General features: G+C 41.5%; 1 protein-coding gene across 1 annotated transcript; it reads right to left on the reverse strand.

Annotated features, from left to right (window-relative positions):
• Nucleotides 1-596: 596 nt before the first annotated feature.
• On the reverse strand, nt 597-19,365 carry mylk3 (myosin light chain kinase 3). The gene is made up of 13 exons (XM_071537388.1): nt 18,772-19,365; nt 17,019-17,109; nt 15,671-15,947; nt 12,740-13,158; nt 11,931-12,036; nt 9,192-9,285; nt 7,928-8,037; nt 7,677-7,818; nt 7,063-7,133; nt 5,376-5,504; nt 4,112-4,264; nt 840-975; nt 597-732 (listed from the first exon to the last, which is right to left on the reverse strand). Exons 1-13 carry the CDS (start codon nt 19,363-19,365, stop codon nt 655-657), a joined length of 2,400 nt encoding a protein of 799 aa, XP_071393489.1. The 3' UTR covers nt 597-654.
• Between the last annotated feature and the right edge of the window lie 1,858 nt (nt 19,366-21,223).

Raw genomic sequence — 21,223 nt, forward strand, 5'->3', positions numbered from 1 at the left:
TCCTAAAGCACATTGAGCACTGAAGTAGGGCTGCAACTAACGTTTATTTTCATTGTCGATTAATCTGTTGATTATTTTCTCGATTAATCGATTAGTTGTTTGGTCTATAAAATGTCAGAAAATGGTGAAAAATGTGGATCAGTGTTTCCCAAAGCCCAAGATGACGTCCTCAAATGTCTTGTTTTGTCCACAACCCAAAGATATTCAGTTTACTGTCATAGAGGAGTAAAGAAACCAGAAAATATTCACATTTAAGAAGCTGGAATCAGAGAATTTTGACTTACTTTTCTTAAATAATTACTCAAATCGATTAATCGATTATCAAAATAGTTGGCGATTAATTTAATGGTTGACAACTAGTCGATTAATCGTTGCAGCTCTACACTAAAGCCTCTGTGCGTTGTACAGTATAAAAAGGGAATCCCAGCACAACAGACGCTGTTAGCTATCACACACACACTAGATGGCACTTACTGTAGGCCCACAGTGACAGAGCAACGCGCCTCAGTAACATCCAGCAGCTCTACTTCCACCTTCCAACCTTGTGAATGTTTTATCCTAGTGAACACACCCCAGTGGAATGGGCAAGTGCAGAAAGGCCAGAGGCTAGTCCTCTTATGAAAACTGGTTGATTAATCCATCGTTCTGTAGATGCTACACAGTGTTGTTGATGGATTGATTCTTCCGAAATCTCTGCAGTCTGTTGGCAGCAGCAACCACGTAGAAATGTTTCTGCATGGGGAAGAAAATTATTTCTCAGTTTAGATCATCGTTGTATGTTTCTGTGTGTGTGTGTGTGTGTGTGTGTGTGTGTGTGTGCGTGCGTGCGCACGCCCCACCTTCCACTGGCGGTGGGCAGCTAGGTAGCGCTGTAGTTTGACCTGGGACTTGAGCTTGACCCGGTGCAGTTTGGCTTTCTCCTCCAGGTTATTCAACCAGCTGTGTTTCATGCAGCCAGAGGCACTCAGCCGACCACTGCAACACACACACACACACACACACACACACACACACACACACAATGATGACCGTGTTGGAGTACACAGTGGAGAGCCCTAAGTTTGCCAATACACCTCTGTTCTTCAGGGATCTGAATTGCTGTTCATATCTGATTTTTTGGATGACTGTTCATATCTATTCCAGGATGCATTGTCCAAAAGATGTGTGCAGAGTAACAGTAACACGTTACATCACATCTGTTTTTGCTGTTGTAAATAGTCTTTCCTCCTCTGGCATAGTTTCTGACTCAAAGTTACAATTATCAAGCGATGATTAAAGAGGCTTAGCCTCAAGCCTGAAGATCCAAAATCTTTCATTTCTCTCCAAAGCACTATAAGCCTGTCTTTAGACCTCAGTACAGCACTGAAACAGCTCTAATCAAAGTAAAAACCTGCTACTTGCCATGCAGCAGGGATCTGTGTTAGTCCTCCTTCTTGAATTAAAGTCACACTGAAATTAAAAATGACTTTTGCTATTTTAGCTCATTCTATCATACCATACAGCTATCTGACAATTTATCAACCCAAAAATTACAAAAAAATATATTTGATTGTATTTTTTATATCAAAATTATTTTATTTGGACTTCCTGGAAAACAGAAAATCTTTAGTGGTGACTTCATCATGTACCAAGACCTGTATGTAATAAAACTTTTGAATGATCCTTCCCCGCTTTATGTCCCGCCCTAACATCCTGTTTCAACAGGAAATACACCACATTAAGGATGCAAGATGCTCTCAAAATGCCATTTCCTTGTGACTTTACGGGTGTTTTCACACTTGTTCTGTTTCAGCCTCTCAAGTGGACTCAGTCCAATGACTCAGCATTTTTTTTGTGCATATGTGAACACACCAAATGAACTCAGTCCCCTCTTAAACGAACCGAACTCAGACCGCCCCAGGAGGGGGTCTGAGTTTGGTTCATTTGTGGTCCGTTTTGTGGTCCAATTGATTTCAATTAAGGGAACAGCTGAGTCCTCTTGTAACATTGTGAACACAAAGAGGACTGAGGTCATATGCAGCTGGTTCACTTTTTGGTTCACTTAAAAAGAACTGAGTTTGGTTCCTTTAAAAATAAATATATGTGAAAACACCCTAAGTGCAGCCTTTGATACTGTTGATCATATTATCCATAATTACTGCAATCTCTTCCACTCTTATGCAATTAACGCACTGCTTTACATAGAAATAAAACATAGTGATACAACTCAGCTAAATAAACTTGAATCGTGTATTTTAGAAATTAAATGAAGGATGACAAACTGCTGCTCAGTGCAGATAGAACTGAAATGCTCATTTAAGACCCCATTATCAGACTTCTCTTTTAATTTTAATGCCTGTACAGTTACCACAAATAATTCTGTCAAAAATATTAGGGTTCAGACTTCTCAGTCACACAAAGACAATCTATCCAAAACAGCATATTTTAACCTCAGAAAGACCTTGAAGATTTGTCATTCCCTGTCCTTTACCAACCTTGAAAAACTGATACACGCTTTTGTCTCCTCCAGAATTGATTACCACAGTGCATTACTATCCAGCTGATCCAACCCCACACTTCCAAATACCCAAATTATTCAAAACTGTGCAGCTGGAGTATTCATGCAAACCACAAAACACCACCACATTACCCTGGTCTTGATCTCCCCGGTGTTCTGGCTCACTGTCAATGCATTGATTAAGTCCTACTTTAAACAAGGCATGACATGGCTTCGCATCTCAATTTTCTGGAGGATTTATTAAATCCTCCTTAGAAGGCCACCCATACTCTCTGCTTACAGGATGTGGGACTGCTTGTCATTCCATATACTTGAAAGAAAACCGCTGGAGTAGAGCCTTCCTTCTCATAGCGCCCCCTGCCTCTGGAAATGAGACACTGGCTCAGTAATTAAAGCGGTACCATACCCATACCATAGCCATTTACTCAGCCCACCTTAACTCTCAGCTGCAGTGTGTCATTGTCTTACTTTTCCTGCAGACTGATCTGGTATTGTTTGTGTTGTACTTATTCTGTCAATTCTTTTTGATGATCCTTGTTTTCTTTTGTTTTTGAGTCCCTTGTTTTTCCATCTCAGCTACGAGGTTTGATGGCTGATTGCTGTCTGAGGGTGGGGTTTTTTTCCAAGTAGATTTTTCAGGCTGTGACCAGTAATACCACTACTACCTACTAATAATAATCATTCATATACACTCACTGAGCACTTTATTAGGAACACCATAGTGACATCCGCCTCAAGGTTCGACGTGTTGTGCATTCTGAGGCGCTTTTCTGCTCACCACAGTTGTAAAGAGTGGTTTATCTGAGTTACTGTAACATTTCTGTCAGCTAGAACCAGTCTGGCCGTTCTCCTCTGACCTCTCTCATCAACAACCATCCGCAGAACTGCCGCTCACCGGATGTTTCTTGTTTTTTTTGTTTTTCGCACCATTCTGTGTAAACTCTAGAGACTGTTGTGCATGAAAATCCTAGGAGATCAGAAGTTTCAGAAATACTCAAACCAGCCCGTCTGGCACCAACAACCATGAGATCACATTTTTTTCCCATTCTGATGTTTGATGTGAACATTAACTGAAGCTGCTGACCTGTATCTGCATGATCTTATGCATTGTACTGCTGCCACATGATTGGCTGATAGGATAATTGCATGAATAAGCAGGTGTACAGGTGTTCCTAATAGTGCTAATAAAGTGCTCGGTGAGTGTATATTGGCAAACAGTAGGGATGTAGTGATACACTCAGCAATTGGTTTAGTTCGATACATAATGTTGGGTTCACGGTTCAATATTATCACAATATTTGGAGCACAATCTAAATTAAGACAATTGTGACTGAAAAAATCCAGAAATAAAACGTTTCTGAGGTAAAACCACAATAAAACCATAAAAAAAAATGGTGAAAAATGGTGACTCAAGGTTTCCATAATTCAAAAGTTTTTAAGACATTTTAAAGGCCAGTTCAAATAAGATTTAAGACCAATTTTCATCCCTAAATAAGGCTGAAGAGACAAAAAAAAAGCAAGTATACATCTACAAAGAGAAACAATCAAATTTTTGCATCAGCAAATTTCATGTTACAAACTTTCGAAACCAGTTAAAAAGAAACAAAGTCCTACCATTTGGTTGGGATGAGCAGTCTGGAGATGAAGTCCTTCGCCTCGTTGGAAACATTTTCAAAGGCATCGCTGTCAAAGTCCCAGTTGGCATGGAGGATGTTGTTCATGGTCTCTGCATCATTATCCCCGAGGAAGGGAGACAGACCGCTCAGGCTGAAAACAAGCACAACATATTAGACATTAGGTTTTCTCTGTGTGTGTGCAATTCCTTTTTGTGAAGGTCAGCAGTTTATAAGCATTTTTCTACCTTAAGTATCTTAAGAATGCTTTGTGTGACCAAGTTTTCCTGAATCTGAGTTGCAGCACATACAGTAGATTGAGGTCAGTGGATACAAAAGGAGCAGAGCTGCATTCCACATAAATTGAAGCAAAACCCGCCCGCATGCCGCGCGACTCTAAATGGAGGATGCTAATGAAGTAAGCGCTGCAGAGCCAAGTGGGACATTGCCAGCCAGGTATTCATACTAGCCGGCCTGGCAGGCAGTATGACGTAGGCCATACACACACACACACACACACATACACACATACACACATACACACAGAGACACTCATTCTGGACGAGCCCTATATTTCCCCCAACAGCTGTCAGATTATTAGAGTTAATTGAATCAGTTAGTGAGGAAAGCCAGGTCACTGTCATTCACCACGTACAGTATGCCGCGGATGCAGCTGAGGCCACAACTGAACCGTTGGTTTTAAGGGGGGGGGGGCAGTATGGAGCAGTGCAGGCAACAATTCTATTCTTGTGTATGTGGAAATGGGGGCAGTATCTCACCAAGAGGGGGCAGATAGAAAGACTAGACGATCATGGAAACAGGTCTTGTAGAGAATAAACTAATAAATTACATCCAACTGATCTGAAGAATAAATCTGGCTAACTTTGCACCGTGTTTTAAGTCCATTTCATAGGAACTACTTTCAGGTGGAAAAACTTCCTCAGCCGAGAGGCTTGAAATGAGGTGGGATGTGACCAAAGAGAAGTGCTGTCTAAGGTGAGACATCTGGTATAAACAAAAGACTGCGGTGAGAGTTTTGGGTGAACATTAGCATTTGGAGAGGTATTTTTATCTTTTTTATTTTCAGAATCCAAATTTGTTCCAATGACACAGCTATGCTGCTGTGGTGTTTTGCTTACTTCCTTATTCCAATGTTTGCATTTTCTCATAATGTCATAGACACATTTGTCCAGTGGTTATACAAGTCTGCGTGTGTGTGTGTGTGTGTGTGTGTGTGTGTGTGTGTGTGTGTGTGTGACACTCACAGCATGTAGGTAATTACACCAACGCTCCACATGTCAGTAGGGAACGAGACAAAGTCGTAGTTGACAACCTCTGGGGCGAGGAACTCTGGAGTCCCAAAATTCACCTTCAGCTTCTCGCGGGGCCGGTACCTGGGAGACGCCACACACACACACACACACACACACACACACACACACACACACACACACACACACACACACACACACACACACACACACACACACACACACACACACACACACCAGATGATCATTAAAATTTAAAAGAAAAAATAATCCTGAATTGCACTGGTACCCAATGAAGTGAAGCTAAATGTGACTAATATGCTGTTTCTATGCTGTCATTCTGGGTACCTGGAGTCACTCACTGCAAAATATCCCCAAGTAACATGATTTCCTTGTGTCCTATATCCAGGTTAATGTTTGAGAATGACTACTACTGAGCTTCTACAGAGGTGTTTATGCTAAAAGGGCAAAATGTTCTAGAAACATTTTATCAATTTAAATGGTTTGTGCTCTGAGGAACCACGCAGATCCAACAGTTAAAATAGAAGTTAATCTATAGTCTTGGGGGAGAAATGTCAATATTCACTCTTTAAATGTGACCATTTTCATGCCAAAAAAAAATCCTAAAATCCATTGAAACTCAGGATAATAAGAATAAAAATAATAAGAATAAGAATCATACATATTCATGCATACTGATCAAAATGTCTCATTGGAATCAATTGAGACAATAAATGTGTATGTAGCAAACTGCATCATGTTCATCATATTGGAAGTGGATGACACCGACTGGCCAATATTGAATTTTTAATAAAAGGTCAGTATCGGCAAACCCTCAAAAATAGTTAAAGGTAAAGGTTGCTGTCAGCATGGTGTCAATGTGTTGCTCTAACTGCTCAACAGAGCGCTTTTATTTTGACAGAGAGCAGCAGAGGGGAAAAGAGTCTGGACCAAACTCATCAATATGCAGAAGTATAGCTTTGGTATTTTTTCACACTGTGCACCAGTGTGAAAGAAAAAGCTGAGCTGTAACAAACTGCAGTCAGACATTAATATAGGAGGTTACCAACACTGCTTTTTGGAGTTTGTCAGTCAAAAGAACATCACAGTGTGGCATGCCATTCATTTAATACACCAAAAAACAACCAATGACAACTTTATTTCTCATTATTTCAATGCACTTTATGAGGATGAATGCGTTCGTCAGCCATCAAGGATTACATCTTGATGATGTTGGAGCTCGGAAGCTTCCATTGGATGAAAACGTCAACGCAACACCAATGCAATACGACACTGTATTGCATTGGTGTTGCGTTGGCGTTTTCAACACAACACAATGCCAACGCAACTCGGCAGTGGAGCAGCTTTCATTGGTTCCAAAGGAAGCGTTCCCTCCGTGGCTGCTGGCTGTAATGGAGCTTGCCAGCTTGGGGTAATGCCACATCTCTATGATGAAAACTGGAGGAAATCGGCACTGGTTTAACATTCACAATGACTAGTTTCAAGAATGTTTTCCTTTCTTGTGAGCTTTCCAATGCCAATAAATTTGAAGCACAGCTTAGGCCAAGAAGGCCACGCTCACCGAGAAGCCCTTGAGCAAAGAAATGCTGCAACAATAGCAATTCTATAAATCTGGCTTTGTTTTCTTATCTGAGACTGTGGTATAAGCATTGGAACTTACTTGCGGGCAAGGCCAAAGTCTATGATCTTGATCTGGTTTCCTGTAGAGCTCACACACAGGATGTTCTCTGGCTGAGATGGAAGAAAGTAGAAACAACAGGATATTAAAGACATGGTAAAAAAAAAAGGTAAAGTAATCTTCACTGAGCATGGCATTCACATGACTGAGGTTAGGGCTACTTAAGGGGCTGGAGCCCCATTCAGATGGGTTTAGAACTGCAATGTAACAGGGGTAATAAATATTAGCTGAACTCTTGAGAGTCTCTCTGCATGGGACTAGAATTATCTGCTAAAAAACACAGAGGCTGAAATTTATACTGGGGTCAAAAGGGTCAAAAATCACTGACATGGTTGCTCCAGGTTAAGAGTAATGTATAGCTCAACTAATAATTGCAATTACCCTGGAGAAACTAACCCTGTGCGAATGGGGCTTTAGAATACAATATAAAATAGATAACATAAAGGACATGAAAACAGTCCTTAGTGCTGGGGCTTCAAGGTCTGACTTCAATATTAGATCTGTATTGCTTGTGGTTCAAACTGTGCAAATCTGTTCACTGAAATCATACATTGATATAATTTCCTTGAGATGAAGAACGTCGTTATCGGCGTTACCTTGAGGTCTAGGTGGAGGATGTACTGCTGGTGAAGGTACTGAACCCCCTCACAGATCTGTCTGGTGAAGATGATGGCATCGAGCTCGGTCAGCTGGTAGCTTTCATCCACGATGCGGTCAAACAACTCGCCGCCCTCCACGCTATCCGATTCACAGGAAACAATGACAAGAAACCACCAAAACCCACAACAAGAGCAATATAATGGGAAAGGAATCAGTGTTGTACAATTGTTGCTGTCAGGAAACTTACTATTCCATGACTAATGTTAGGTTTGTCCGTGACTCAAAGGCATCATAGAGCTGAATCAGGTTCACATGGTTGAGTTGGTTCATAACCCCAATTTCATTCTTCACTTCATCCTTTGTTAAGGGAAATCCAGAGAGAAAGAGAGAGGGGCAATTATATTAGTGCAAATGACCTTTCATTTTTGATATTTGCATATTTTAGGCAAGAATGGTGACTAGAGGATTGTTTATTGCCTCTCATCATGCAACTCTACCCTCAACCCTTTTTACTCCACATCATGCAGGTATTGAAAAATCTCAGTGGAGCTAATCTGAAATGTCAGAACTCTTCAACATTTATTTCTACTACTCTTGATTAAATAAGCCAAGGCTGAATTCAGAGGCAGAAATACACAATAGAGTGAAACTGTCATTATTGGTCGAGACAAGGTCAAATGCAGCGTTATATAAAAGTGTTTACTTGAAGAAGATTAAGATTTGTAATGCAAGCCAAATGTCGAAGGCCTGGAACGAGGAATGAGTTCTAGATGTTGACTGAAGAGTAAGATGAGAATGTGTTCTTTCAGACAGCATGAAGATGTGTGTATCTGCGGTCACACAGAAATAGAGAGAGAGAGAGTATGTGTGTGTGTGTGTATGCAAACACCACAGCTAGGATGTTGCTCACCAGTGACTCATAAATCACTTTCACAGGAACATGGAGTTGGTTTGGCTTGGGTGACAAGGTGACGGGAAGGAGGTAGACTTCGACTGATATGTGGTTTTGAAGGCCAGTACCAATGCTGATATTTTGAGATTGAAGCTGCTGATATTTAATCTTTAAATTCGACCATTTTCATGCCAAAAAAAATCAAAAAAACATCTATTCAGTGTTTCCCTGAGAATGTTTTTCTTGTCAGGGAGGAGAATCATCTGAAATAACATTTAGACCATCATGAGACACTAAAACTCTCCACTGAAATCAGAATTATGCCACTATTACTACTACTACTACTAATAATAATAATAATAATAAATATTCATGCATACTTGTATGGAATCTGATCAACATGTCTCATTAGAATCAATTCAGGTTAAGGCCTTTCCATAGACAACCAATCTAATATTGATCAGTTCTACAATAAATATGTAATCAGGTGGACGACACAGACTGGACCAGATCCCATCTTTGATAAAAGGGCAACATCAGACCCACATAGTGGTCTAACCCTAGAAGAAGGTATGTAGGTAAGGGGAAGGCAGTGTATTTCCTGCTGTTGTTCACTCACCCGTTCCTTCATTCCTCTGACTTTGATGATCTTGGCGGCGAGGGTCAAACCTGAGGAAAGCTCAGCGCACTTATGGACCTGACCGAACCGGCCCCTGTACAAACACAGAGATAATGTTCAAGTATGGGGTTGATACAGTATATTACTTATTAGTTAGCTGTATGTAGACCAGGGGTTCTCAAATGATGTCATGGCCACAGACCCCCATATTGTTGATTTAGTATTGAATTACAGAACTTTCTGCACTGTACATGGAGAGACAATAGTGAGAGTGAAACCTATGATTATAATAATCATTCTTTACATGCTCTAGGATCATTCCTAGAAAATGTAATTGTGGTGGAATTTAACTACTCTTCATTTTGCTGGGTAACCCATGGAAACTCCTCAAGGACCCCATGGAACTTATTGAATAGCAGACCTGTCCACACTGTAAGTGGTGAGAGATAACAGTGGTGAGAGTGAAACCGATTACAACAGAACAGTCACTGGAGTCAAGTGAATTGAATTAAAGTTCAAATTAAATTATTCCTTATTTTGCTGGGGACACCCTGGAACCCCTTAAGGATCCCGGGCTTCCTCCAGACCTCAGTTTGAGAACCACTGTGTTAGACAAGTCTTACGTCTGTGAATTGGACAAGTTGACAAGTGAATTGGACTCTGTGTGTATCAGGGTTCAAAAGCATTTTCAGACAGAGGCAGAAAGTTACCAAATGGCTCATACAAACATATCAGTGTCTCCTCTGAAATGGCATTGACCATGTTGAAAAGAAGAGGGGGGCATGCAAATGGAGCCCTCTCAACGCCTGCCCAAAATAACCTGAGGAGCAGCCAGAGTTTATTTGTAGCCTGACAGGGCTTAGACATGTCTGTGTTACCAGCTGTTCAGTTATACAAATATTTGTTGGAGGCTGAGATACTATGGAGGCATAAATAATCTCATTGGTTGAGTTAAACCTTGATGGGCGGAGCCAGAGAACCACAGTTTTCTAGAGCGCAAATTAGATACCTGGCAAATTTATCAAGAATAGCAAGAGTGCTAGGCTTCATAATATTAGCTTCCACCTCTCTTACCCCTGGACTTTTTCACTGTTTCAGTCTAACAACCAGAAAAACTATGGTACTTTAGATCCCCCCACTGAGGATAAACTCCAACCAATGAGATTGTTTCTGCCTCCAGAGCAGCTCTGCGTCTGTAGAACTAAAACTCCAATCAGTGTTCAGCCCTAGCTCGTACATGCTATCTCTCTGCCCACACTAGCTATCACCGCTCTGATTATATGTGAATGCCATACTGAGTTACCATTGGGGAGTGCAGGGCTAGCTAGCTGCTCTTGTTATTATCTGGAGGTCTGTGGTCGCAGCGCAGAGATGACTGAGCAGGTGCCAAGCTGACAATATATTGAAGCCATAGTTGCGATATAAATAGACCGTGGGCGACCCCAGTTAATGTGTTGTGTTTGGGCTTAACCATAGAGGACCAGAGGGGATTGAAGATATATGAAACCTCTGTGATTGTCACACTAGGGTTAGACTGATATATTGGTTTGTCTAAATTGGACCAATGTTGTCCTTTTAGTAAAATTGGATATAGGCCAGTCATGTTGTCCACCGATATGATGGATATGATGCAGTTTGATCGATTACTGTAGAGTCTGCGCTGGTTGTCTATGGGAAGCCCTCAACCTGAATTGATTCTAATGTGACATTTTGATTGGATTGTATGTGCTTGAGAGGAGCACCTCAATAAGAGCCAGGCTCTGTGTGTTTGTTGGCTCATTGGTTTGTTTATTGTGTGTTAACACTTTTTGCAATACACAGTGCCTAGGGGAATTATGGTATGTGTTCTTTAGGTCATGCATAGCCCTACGAGTCGAAGAGTTTCATTCACTCCAATCATGCATACGCACCCCAGAGGCTTTTCCACCCTGACAAGAATAAAATTCTGGGGGAAACTCTGAATGCTCTTTTTTTTTTTACTTGAAAATTGTTGAATTTAAAGATACTAAATATTGGTCCAAATTATCGGCAATCAGCAGCGTCAGTCCAAAACTATCAGTATCGGTATGATTGGCTTTCAAAAACACATATCAGTCAAACCCTACTTCACACCAAGATAGGGGCAGTATGTCTAGGAACTGAACTAGATTTTGTGATTTAGCCAGTAACAAGTGTCTGGAAAAGCATAACCAGGATGCCTGAGTTATTGTGAGCAATGCATTTTATTATGATGCACATTGCACAGACACCAGCGGACTGAAACAAGCATGGATGGAAATTTATGGGATGTACATCATAATAATGCAAGATGACATCTGGCTGACTGTTTCCAAGTGTCCTGTCCAAACGTTTCCACTCAGCACTGCCTCTGAGTCGAGTTTACATATTCAGTGTTTTTATCCCCAGAAGCACATCAACATCAGGAGTCATAGTAGACAAAGCAGCAAATGTCCCCTGTCTCCCTATACTCTCCAATAAAACCTTTTTTGGCAAGTATTTGACCAGTGACCTTTCAGCACAATGCTTGTCTGTTTGTGTTGAACTGGAAAGAGGAGTGCGAGGCTAATTTTGCTCTTTTTATACAATTGATTTGCTCAAATAGTCAGCACCTCCTTGGGTGTGTACACTTTTTCTATCACTTGATTGACTGTTATGTTTCAAATAACACTATGAGCCTTGACAGGATCATATTTTTTTTCATTTGGACAGCACCAGCCAAACAGAAAAGGATGGACTTACCCTCCCAGAACCTCATTGGGCTTGACGCTGTAATAGGAACCCATGGGAACCTGCTTGGCGCTGACAATGCGGTGTTCAAAGGGCGCCGGTGCAGGTGGACAGTCATCTACAGGAGAGGAGGACAAGGTAACAGGGACTGATTGTTGGTGTGTGTGTGTGTGTGTGTGTGTGTGTGTGTGTGTAAGGCATATGCTTGCAAAAAGCCCCAAAAGAACTGTGAAAAGACTAGTTTAGTTCGTGACTATCCATTAGTCCAAAAAACTAATTTGGAACTGAGTAAAATTAGTGAGTGAAATTATTTTTAATTATATATATTCAACACTACAGAGCTAAAGCATACAAATGAACTCCAAAATATATTTTCCACCACACTGTTCAAATTTTTTCTTATATTGAATTTAAGTACCATTCAGAGGTGAGGGGCCATTCAACATGGTACATATTACTTCTAGCTTCAATTAATTTGTCGTGTTTGAGGTTCTGTAGTTGTAAGAAAGTGTTGCACACTTGTAATAAAAAAAATCAGTCTTTGCAATTCATGTATGGGACATCATGTACAAGCTGACACAACTGAAGTTACAACTGTTCCCACCTAGAGAAGCTCACAGCAATCCCAGGATTTGTAGCTCTGAAAATTAATCTTATGACCACAGAACCTCAAACCTCCAAACACGAATACAAATTCATTCCCGCAAAGATTCAAAATTGAGCTTCACGCTTTCAAAACTAATTAGCCAGTTTGAACTTTTGAAAACGTAGCTTCAAGCTTTCAGATGGTTCTCTCTGTGTGGTGGGTGTGCCAAGCTTACCTATGACTGCAAACTGGGACGCCGAGGCAGCATCATGTCTGCTACCTGAGGGGGCTGGCGTCGGGGTGGTGGGTTTTTCTCTGTCCTTTTCTGCCTCCGGTGGTGGCTGAAGGTCCGGCTGTACAGAACACTGCTGTCCTGAATCCTCTCGCATAGTCTGAAGATTAACGACGTCAGTCTCTGGCTCTGTGTCCGCCGGGCCGGCAGCCACGTTGTAGTTCTGACTCAGTTCTGGCTCTGTTACTGGAGATAAAGCCTTCTGGTCGTTGGCAGGTAGCAGGGAGATGGCCTCATGGTTGACATCTGGCTTGGGTTCCTCAGTACTGGTGGTTGTCATGGGTAATGAGGCAGGTTTAGGAGCCCCCGTTTCCATGGTGACAGCCTCAGCAACCATTTCAGCAGCCATCTCGGGACTGCTACTAGAACACAGTGTGATCACCAGGGTTAAATCTTTGGGGAATTAATTGCACAAATGTCCTCCACAAATGCACTGGCTAACACAGTATGGGTTAAAGTGGGAAGGTTATTTTCTGAATGTCATTCAGTAGAGATTCCTGATTGCTTTGCTGAAAGTGAATTAGCTTTTCAGTGTCTGTGAAGTGTCTGCAAACTAGTTATGCTTTTGTTTTCAATAACTGTCACAGATTAGTTATCAACATTGAAACTGCTGTAACCTGCTTACTCCCCAACACTGCGGATGAATGTTACAGTGAAGCAAAGCAAACCCATCTAAAACATGGGTAACAGCAGAAACATATGTCCAAAATGCAGCATTTACACTTGTAATATAGTGCATTGTGAATGAAAATACATGCAAGTGCCTCAGAAAATGAATATTTTTTCATTGAAGATAATGAAAATGTGATTCCATGTGACAGAGCTCTGCATGTTGAGGAGATTGCCCTAACTAAATCGTTGACCTGCTAGAGAAGTGCTCTCCATTCTTGTCAGCTTTTTGAAATAAATGGAGTCCAGCTGGTTGTAGTGGTTTGGATGTAAACGTTCCCACTGGTTTCCTGTCAGAGCAGCAATTATAGATGGCAGAACAATTAGAAGAGTGCATTTGGGAGGGGAGGCGGGGGATGAGGGTACATTATAACAGTGGATGACAAAAAAACAAATGTATTGCTTGGTTCTCTTTGCAAACGATTTGTCAAATGCAAGGCTATTAAGTATCAGTATCTAAAACAGTACTAACTGCTCTAAATCTAATAGAACAATAGCTTGAGCCTTTCATAGCTTTTTCATAGCTTTTGCACCTGTAATCCATTACATTTACTGTCAGAAACACAGTAATCAAATTACAGATAGGCTACTTTTGAAAAAAAAAAAAAAAAAAAAAAAAAAAAGGAGCCAGAGTCTAATGCCACACTTTGGGTAAAACATCTCAATTTCGCTTAAAAAAGTATTGTTTTTGATTCAAACTCATTTGTGATGATTTGGCCAGCGCACAGGGAGTGACAAATCAAAACTGGAAATTGCACCCTGCACCCTACATGAATTCTGGGTAGTCAAGACCTCAAAATTCAAACTCAAACTCATACTGCCATTGTGTGTGCCAAAATTGCATAGTGCAGCTTCAAGTTTTGATTTGTCATGTCTTCTGTGTGGATGAAATTTCCCACCAGTGACTGTGTTCGGCACCAGACTTTAAATTGGGCAAATAGGACGAATCTACAGCATTTCAGTTAGTGGGAATGGGAACAGGACTTCTCTATTGCTTTGTGATTTAGGCTAAAACAGCTGGATTTGTTACATAAAAATCTTGCCTAGTGCAGCTGTAAATTGTGAGTCAGTACTCTGATGATCACTGTGTTCTCATAATGACTCTCCTGTACTCTTCAGTCCTTGGTAGTAAGAGTTCACTGGTAATCCTAAAGAGGGTTTTGATATTACTAGCTAGTAGAAGGTTAGTACATGAATTTCCTGTCGAGAGTGTGTGATTAATGCACTCTCAAGGTGCTTTCATCACAGATGACAAATGGCACACTCCACTCAGTGAGAAAACCCAGCAAACATTCTGAGGTTGAATAGATGTTGATATGACCACCTGCACCCCATTGAAAAAATGTGTAAATATAGTGAAGATTGAGATGACATTCGGAATTCTTGGCTGTTATCTGTGAACTGGGATCTAAATATCATTCTGATATCAGCTCAAAGCAGTTTCCAGAGCTGTTTTAATATGAATTTTTACTGTGCCACAACATCATATTTTGAACATTTTGCAGTCATTTGGGTTGATATTGAACTTGCCATTCTCCTGCACATCGCCATCTGTGAAATGTTTGCTTTGAAGTGACTCAGCTCAACTTAGTTTCTAAATGTTTTAACAGCCTTTCAAAATGTATGGCCAATATTTATCATCTGCGTCACATTTGAGATATTGTTGGTGTATTGTATATGTGGGAAGAAACTAAATAAGTTGTGTTGTTGTTGAGCAAGACTGTTGACAACTGGTTGTCAGCAGCACCCTCTGTCACTATTCAGTTAATCCCTCTGTTGGGGAGTGGTTGGGCTGCTGACTATTTATCTACATTGTGTGGCTGGAGGATAATATAAGAAACCAGAGTAAACGCACATGACTGACTTTGGACATCTGTCATCCATCACTATCATTATCGCTCACATAAATTACATTCTCACAGTCACCGTCTCAGCCAGTTCTGCTGACTGATACTACTGCTGCCATTTTGCACATCCTGTTAATGCTGAAATCCAGACTTTTGACACAGTTTTCATTAATACATTTCAACTTAATACGCACAAGTGTTGGATTTTTCTATAATCCCCATTTGATCTATTCTTATGCATATCCTATTCTTTTTTTTTCTGAATTCTGAACACTATTACTAGTTGCTGCTACCATGGCCCAATTTCTGCACAGGGAACACACATTTTTAATCAAATCTAATCTTGTCATAAGCATACCTCTGTATCATAGGGGCTGTGGTTTTAGCTCCTGTGTCCTCCTGAGGCTCTGGCATGAAGGTCTGGACTCTGGTGGGCTCGCGGCTCTTCAGGGTGACCTCCTTGGGCCTGCGAGAGCCTTTGGTGGACCCATCCCTGGTCAACCGAGGAACAGCCTCTTCCTGCTGGGCCGAGGAGGAACTTTGTGATGGACAGGAGTCAGGAGACTCAGAGGGAGGAGCTGGAGATGGAGCTTCATGATCTGCCAGCTTCACCTCCTCAGGAATCTGTTTGGTGTCTGCAGAGGAGGAGGAGATTGATGAGTGTCCCATTCACATTTTCACAGCATGCACGCATGTACTATTCTCTGCCGATAGTGTGACTATCTGTCGATTTTATATTGTATCTGTAGATTTTGAAGGCAAACCAATTCAGTGTCAGTATTGGGAGGCAGTTTTACTACATGTAATTACAGTATCTTAAAAACCAGTTGAAAACTGCATTTTGCAGTTGCTTGGTGGTAGTTCAACAAAATTCAAATTTGGATAGTGTTTTTAGTAGTTGGCATTCTGAAGGGTAGTTTGCTACTGCAACTACCAACTATTTTTGGGATAACAGATTTTTTTTTTCATCCTTTAATTTTTACACAAAGGGTACAAAGGGCATGTCACTGGAGCAGTACCCTTAAAGGCCCAGTTTGTAAAATTTTTTAAAGGTACATTTTTGCACCAGGGCACTGAGGTACGCCTTTCTCACAAGAGGTACATAACTGGCCACTTTGGATGTACAGTCAGTAATATTTTTACTGTCTCATAGCACAAAATAACCATAATCAATGATTGTCTGCAGGGTATGAAAGGGTTGTTGATCAATGGCTCAACAATTACTTGGCCAGGTGCTGAGATTTTAATTTTTTTAATTATTTATGTTAATTACAGGCCACCATAAACTGTGCCAGGAAACTTGTCAATGTTGTTTCCACTCCTACTGGTCCCCAATAGAGGTTGATAAAAGTCATAGATTACTTAATCCCCATTTTAACGGTACAAACTATAAGGGTACAAATATGTCAAGTATGGGGGGGGGGGGGTCTAATTTTTGCTTTTTTTCTTGTGAAATACTTAATAGTTTTAAACTATGAAGCAAATGAAACAACCTGGAAAGGGAAAATCTTTGGCTGAACTGTTCAACACTTAGCATATCCAGCCAGTGATGGTGGGTCATGAGTAGGCATTGCTTTGTTTCAAGGGGTCACAAGCCAAAAAGGTTGAGAACCATTGCCTTTGAGGGTATTACCCCAGTGACAAGACATTGTACCTTTAAAGGTACAATTCAGTACTGTTTTTTTCTGAGAGTGAGAGAGCCTCACCTTTTGCCGGTTCAGAACCCTCTTCTTCCACCTGTGTACCCTGATGGCGAACTTGTGGTTTTGGACTCTCATCTTCTGCATGATCTTTTTTCTAAGAAGAAAACCACATGATTCATAATCAGCCATGTTATAATGACGCCTTCTGTTCGACCAAGGAAACCCTCTACCTTGGCATAAACCTGAATGCAAACCTATTGGCCAGTCAGCCAATTGTTTTCAATCCAGAAGGTATTCCCATTTGCTGTGGATGTCACAAAGCCTATCCAAAACAGATGCAGATTATCTGTGGCATATCTCTTGATGGGAACTAACAACAAACATTGTTGAGGATTCATTCACATTTGGACAGAATCGAACATTTCAAAGTGATGGGCATATGTCCCCAGGTTTGACTATAACACAAATCTGCATCTACAGAGTTTTTAAAGGTGTGTGATTACAGTGTGAGTGTGTGTGGAGACGCATGTGTATGTCAGTGGGTGGGTGGGCATTGGTTGGCTGCCACAACTAACTAACTGAACATAATAATTTATGGTATGAACATACTGTATGCCATGTGTTGTCAAATATTTGTAATGATGAAATCGTTGATTTGTCATCAGGTATTCATAGCGTATCTGCCTAAGTTTCAATATGCGGTTGTCTCATGTTGAAAAAAAGCCCTGACAGGTCTGTTTCATCCTCAACTTTAATCCACTGTGGAAGCAGTCGATATCCTTATCTTGGCAAACACACTGCAGCAATGCACAGCTTGCATTGTTTCCAAACAGCTAGCCAAACAACCACACAGGTTAGCTCTACTGATTTTTGCTGTAAGGGGGTCAAATGACATTTGCTGGACAGGAGCCCAACTTCAAATCACACATGCTCATTAGGCTGGTATGGTTGTGCTCCTTGGTGGAAATAGCATTGACCCTATATGGTGATGACAGAGGAGGAAACAATTAAGCAGGAATCTGAAACAATCACACACGTGTCAATCCACTTACACTTTCCCACTAATTAGGACTGAGGTCTGTCACACATTTAATGAAAGCATTTCTATGACGGCATAGGAAAGTTATTTTAATGCAGATGATGCTTTCAGTAACCAATCTGGCCTTTCTCTTAATAGGGAGTTTTCTGTTAATAATGGCATATCTATTGTTCTTTGAGTATACTGGTGATGATAATGGTCAACACTAAATTGCTTTTAGAAGAGTAGCTGTAACTATCTACAGAAGACATGAAACAATTGTCATTGTCATTGTTGAATAGCTCTGGAGCTGGACCCAGCTGTCTGCCAGACACAGGAAATATTGGGACTTCAATAAAGGTCACACAGCAATGGCATCACGTGCCATCATCCCAGGCAGAGCTGTGAAAAAATCCTCTCAGTGAACCAACAGAGCAGCACTGTTGTTGGAACAGAATAACGTTTTCCAAGTGGTTGCATCACCTGTATCAAAGTCTGGCTGAGTGAGCTGCACATACACTTCAGGGTTAGGGTTATTTTAGGCTTGTTCTATTGAGAAAGTCATAAAAGTTATATTTGAAGCGCCGACATGCTAATAACACATAATTATAAACAGGGAGCATGTATTAACGTATTAATGTTTAAACAAACAAGACAAAAGTTAAACAAAATGAAATATCTCACAGCAAGTTTTCCCAATCTGGAGATTTTTCATGGTTTATGGGATACAGGCCAACTTATATGGGAAGATCTTTTAGAGATCAGAGACTTTGTTATGAAGCCCAGGAATGGACTGACCTGCTCCAGAGGAGTGCTGCTGCCAAGCAGGCCTTTGATCCTCCAGGGCACCACTCCTTTCAGAATAAACTCCACTACTTTGGAGCTGCGAAACACTTCGCCCACGTAGCCCAGCACCCTGTCCAGGGCTGACACCGAGCCCTCTATCCCCTCCAGCCTCTCCCTCTGCCTCTTCCCTTCCTGCTGCAGGTTCTTCAGCAGAGCTACCATCTCCCCGTACAGGCCCTTAACCTCTGACAGCAAGGCTGGCTCCCCACCTCCTGCACAAGGGGAGGCAGTCTTTGAACCATCCCCAGTCTGGAGCTCTCCCTCCCTTTCATGGATCCTTCGTATCTGGGTCAAGTCCTTCTCCAAGGAGCCCAGGCCCTGGCAGACTACCTCCAGCCTGCGGAGCACCTCGGCCTGGCCAGAGGCGATCTGCTCCACCCTGCCCTCCAGCTGAATCAGCCTGATCTCCACACCTCCCAGAGTGGTCAGAAGTCCAGTGGTGGAAGGGGGTTTCTTCACAGCTCCAGAGGAGGCTCCTGCATTGTCCAGCTTGCCCCCCTCATACATTTTGGCAATGCAGTTGGCCAAAGTGACCCTTTTGTTCATAGCTGTTTCAGGGTCAAAGCTGCAGTTCTTGGTGGGTAGGAGAGTGGAGGTAGAGAGGGAGTAGTAGCTGTGTTAGTCCACCTTGGTTTGTTCTTCATAAGCTCTATTTTGGTTGAAGCCCTTCAAGCTCTGTCTACCTTGGTACCTCTCCCCCACAACAGTCCCACTCCTCTCTCTCTCTCTCTCTCTCTCTCTCTCTCTCTGTCTCTCTCTCTCCCTCTCCCTCTCTCTCTCAGTATATCCCTGTCATCTATATATGCCAGAGACACAACACCCCTAAATAAACACCTCCTCCTCACTATCTTATCTCTCCACTTGTTTGTACCCCCCCCCTCTCCCCCCCTGCTCTTTCTTATGTACCAAGCCAAAAGTCACAGCCAAGATTCCAGTGGTGGCTTGACGTCACCAAAACATTTAAATTCATCACAGAAGGTCTGACTGTTGACTGGTGGGCATGCTAGGAATTACCTTTCTGGCAGAAGCCCAACTCTTTGCCAAGACAAGGAGAAATTATGTTTGTTGGGAGTTTAGAACAAAGCATCGCTGTTCCCTGCCAGCCGCCATCAGTTTGCTACAGCACAGGGAAATTAAGTTGATGATACAAGATAATGAATAGATTGTTTTTGTTGAAGAAGCATTATTAAATTTTAGAAAGATACATTTGCAAGTATTTCTGGCCATCTCTATAAACATACACACACACACACACTCAGACACACAGCTGCTCCAGCAGACCCACAATGCTGCACTGCATGGCCATGAGGAACGTGACTTGACATTGGAAGAGAGTGTCCTTTAAAAATAAACTGCTGCCGACAGCACAACAAATGATGAACAGCCTGAGCAGTGAAGCAGGAACATAGCTGGTTGACCCGTTGCTCCCATGCTTACTGTTTATTGGGGTCGGAATGTTTTCCTTGGAAAAACTCAACCAGTGATAGCAATTCCTGACATTTTACACTGCCATCTTGTGTCAGTCAGTGTTTATTGTTTAGCTAATGTTATGTAACCATCCAGTTCTGCATTGAATGACCTAGTCCGATTTTTAGGAGAATCCTCAGTACGTTTTTAAGGTCCAATAAAAGGAATCAAGCACTCATCCAATTATCCAATCATCACACTCCAACTACGTGCCTCTCTGCCTCAGTTCACTCATCTTTCACATAGAGCACTCATCTCCTTCATATCTCTTTCATGCTGGACTACTGACTGGGAAAATAACCCGGCCAACCATCAATATGAGCGGGTCAGTCCGAGTAAGTCAACCTACAAAACGGTCCTGGTCAAGATCAAGGTTGAGACCAGGAAATAACTCTGCTTGGAGTTAAAGTTCACCGCTTGTTACAGGCAGCGCCTCTTCGGCTTGTATTTCTAGCACACAAGTGTGTCGAAAAAGGCTCTCTAAACAATAGACTATACACAGTGCCATTTTACAAGTCGAGACATTGTACCCGTGACAACAGAGATGCTAATGATACCTCATAACATTACATTTTGTTCAAACACTGGTACAACACCAACTGCTGAACATTCTTAGATAGATTCCTCTACAACACAGCTAGTACTACTTATACTTTTATTTTACTACTTATACTTTTAAAGGTATTCTCCCATAAAACATGTACTATTACTATTGTAATGTATACTAAAGGTATCTTACATTCAAATACTAGTAGTACTTCAACTGTTTAATACTTTTAAGCTAGGCCTATATTATACTCATACACTATGATTACTCTTTTTTATACTTTTATTAATCAGACCCACGATGCCTCCAGAAGGACCAATAGGTTCTGGTGTCCCTGAACCACCCACCCACACCCAACATTGATGAAAACTGTGTTCATCTACTACACCC

The sequence above is a fragment of the Centroberyx affinis genome, unplaced genomic scaffold, assembly GCF_046629955.1.
Source record: "Centroberyx affinis isolate AG114_WGS23_722 - 3 ecotype Tasmania unplaced genomic scaffold, CSIRO-AGI_Caff_v1 ptg003032l_1, whole genome shotgun sequence".
Taxonomy (NCBI): domain Eukaryota; kingdom Metazoa; phylum Chordata; class Actinopteri; order Beryciformes; family Berycidae; genus Centroberyx; species Centroberyx affinis.

Coding starts and splice junctions, on each gene's coding strand:
- mylk3 (XM_071537388.1), bottom strand. CDS start 19,365: ATGAACAAAAGGGTCACTTTGGCCAACTGCATTGCCAAAATGTATGAG. Junction 17,110..18,771: donor GCAGCACTCCTCTGGAGCAG/GTCAGTCCATTC, acceptor TTTTCTTCTTAG/AAAAAAGATCATGCAGAAGA. Junction 733..839: donor CTGCCCACCGCCAGTGGAAG/GTGGGGCGTGCG, acceptor TTCCCCATGCAG/AAACATTTCTACGTGGTTGC.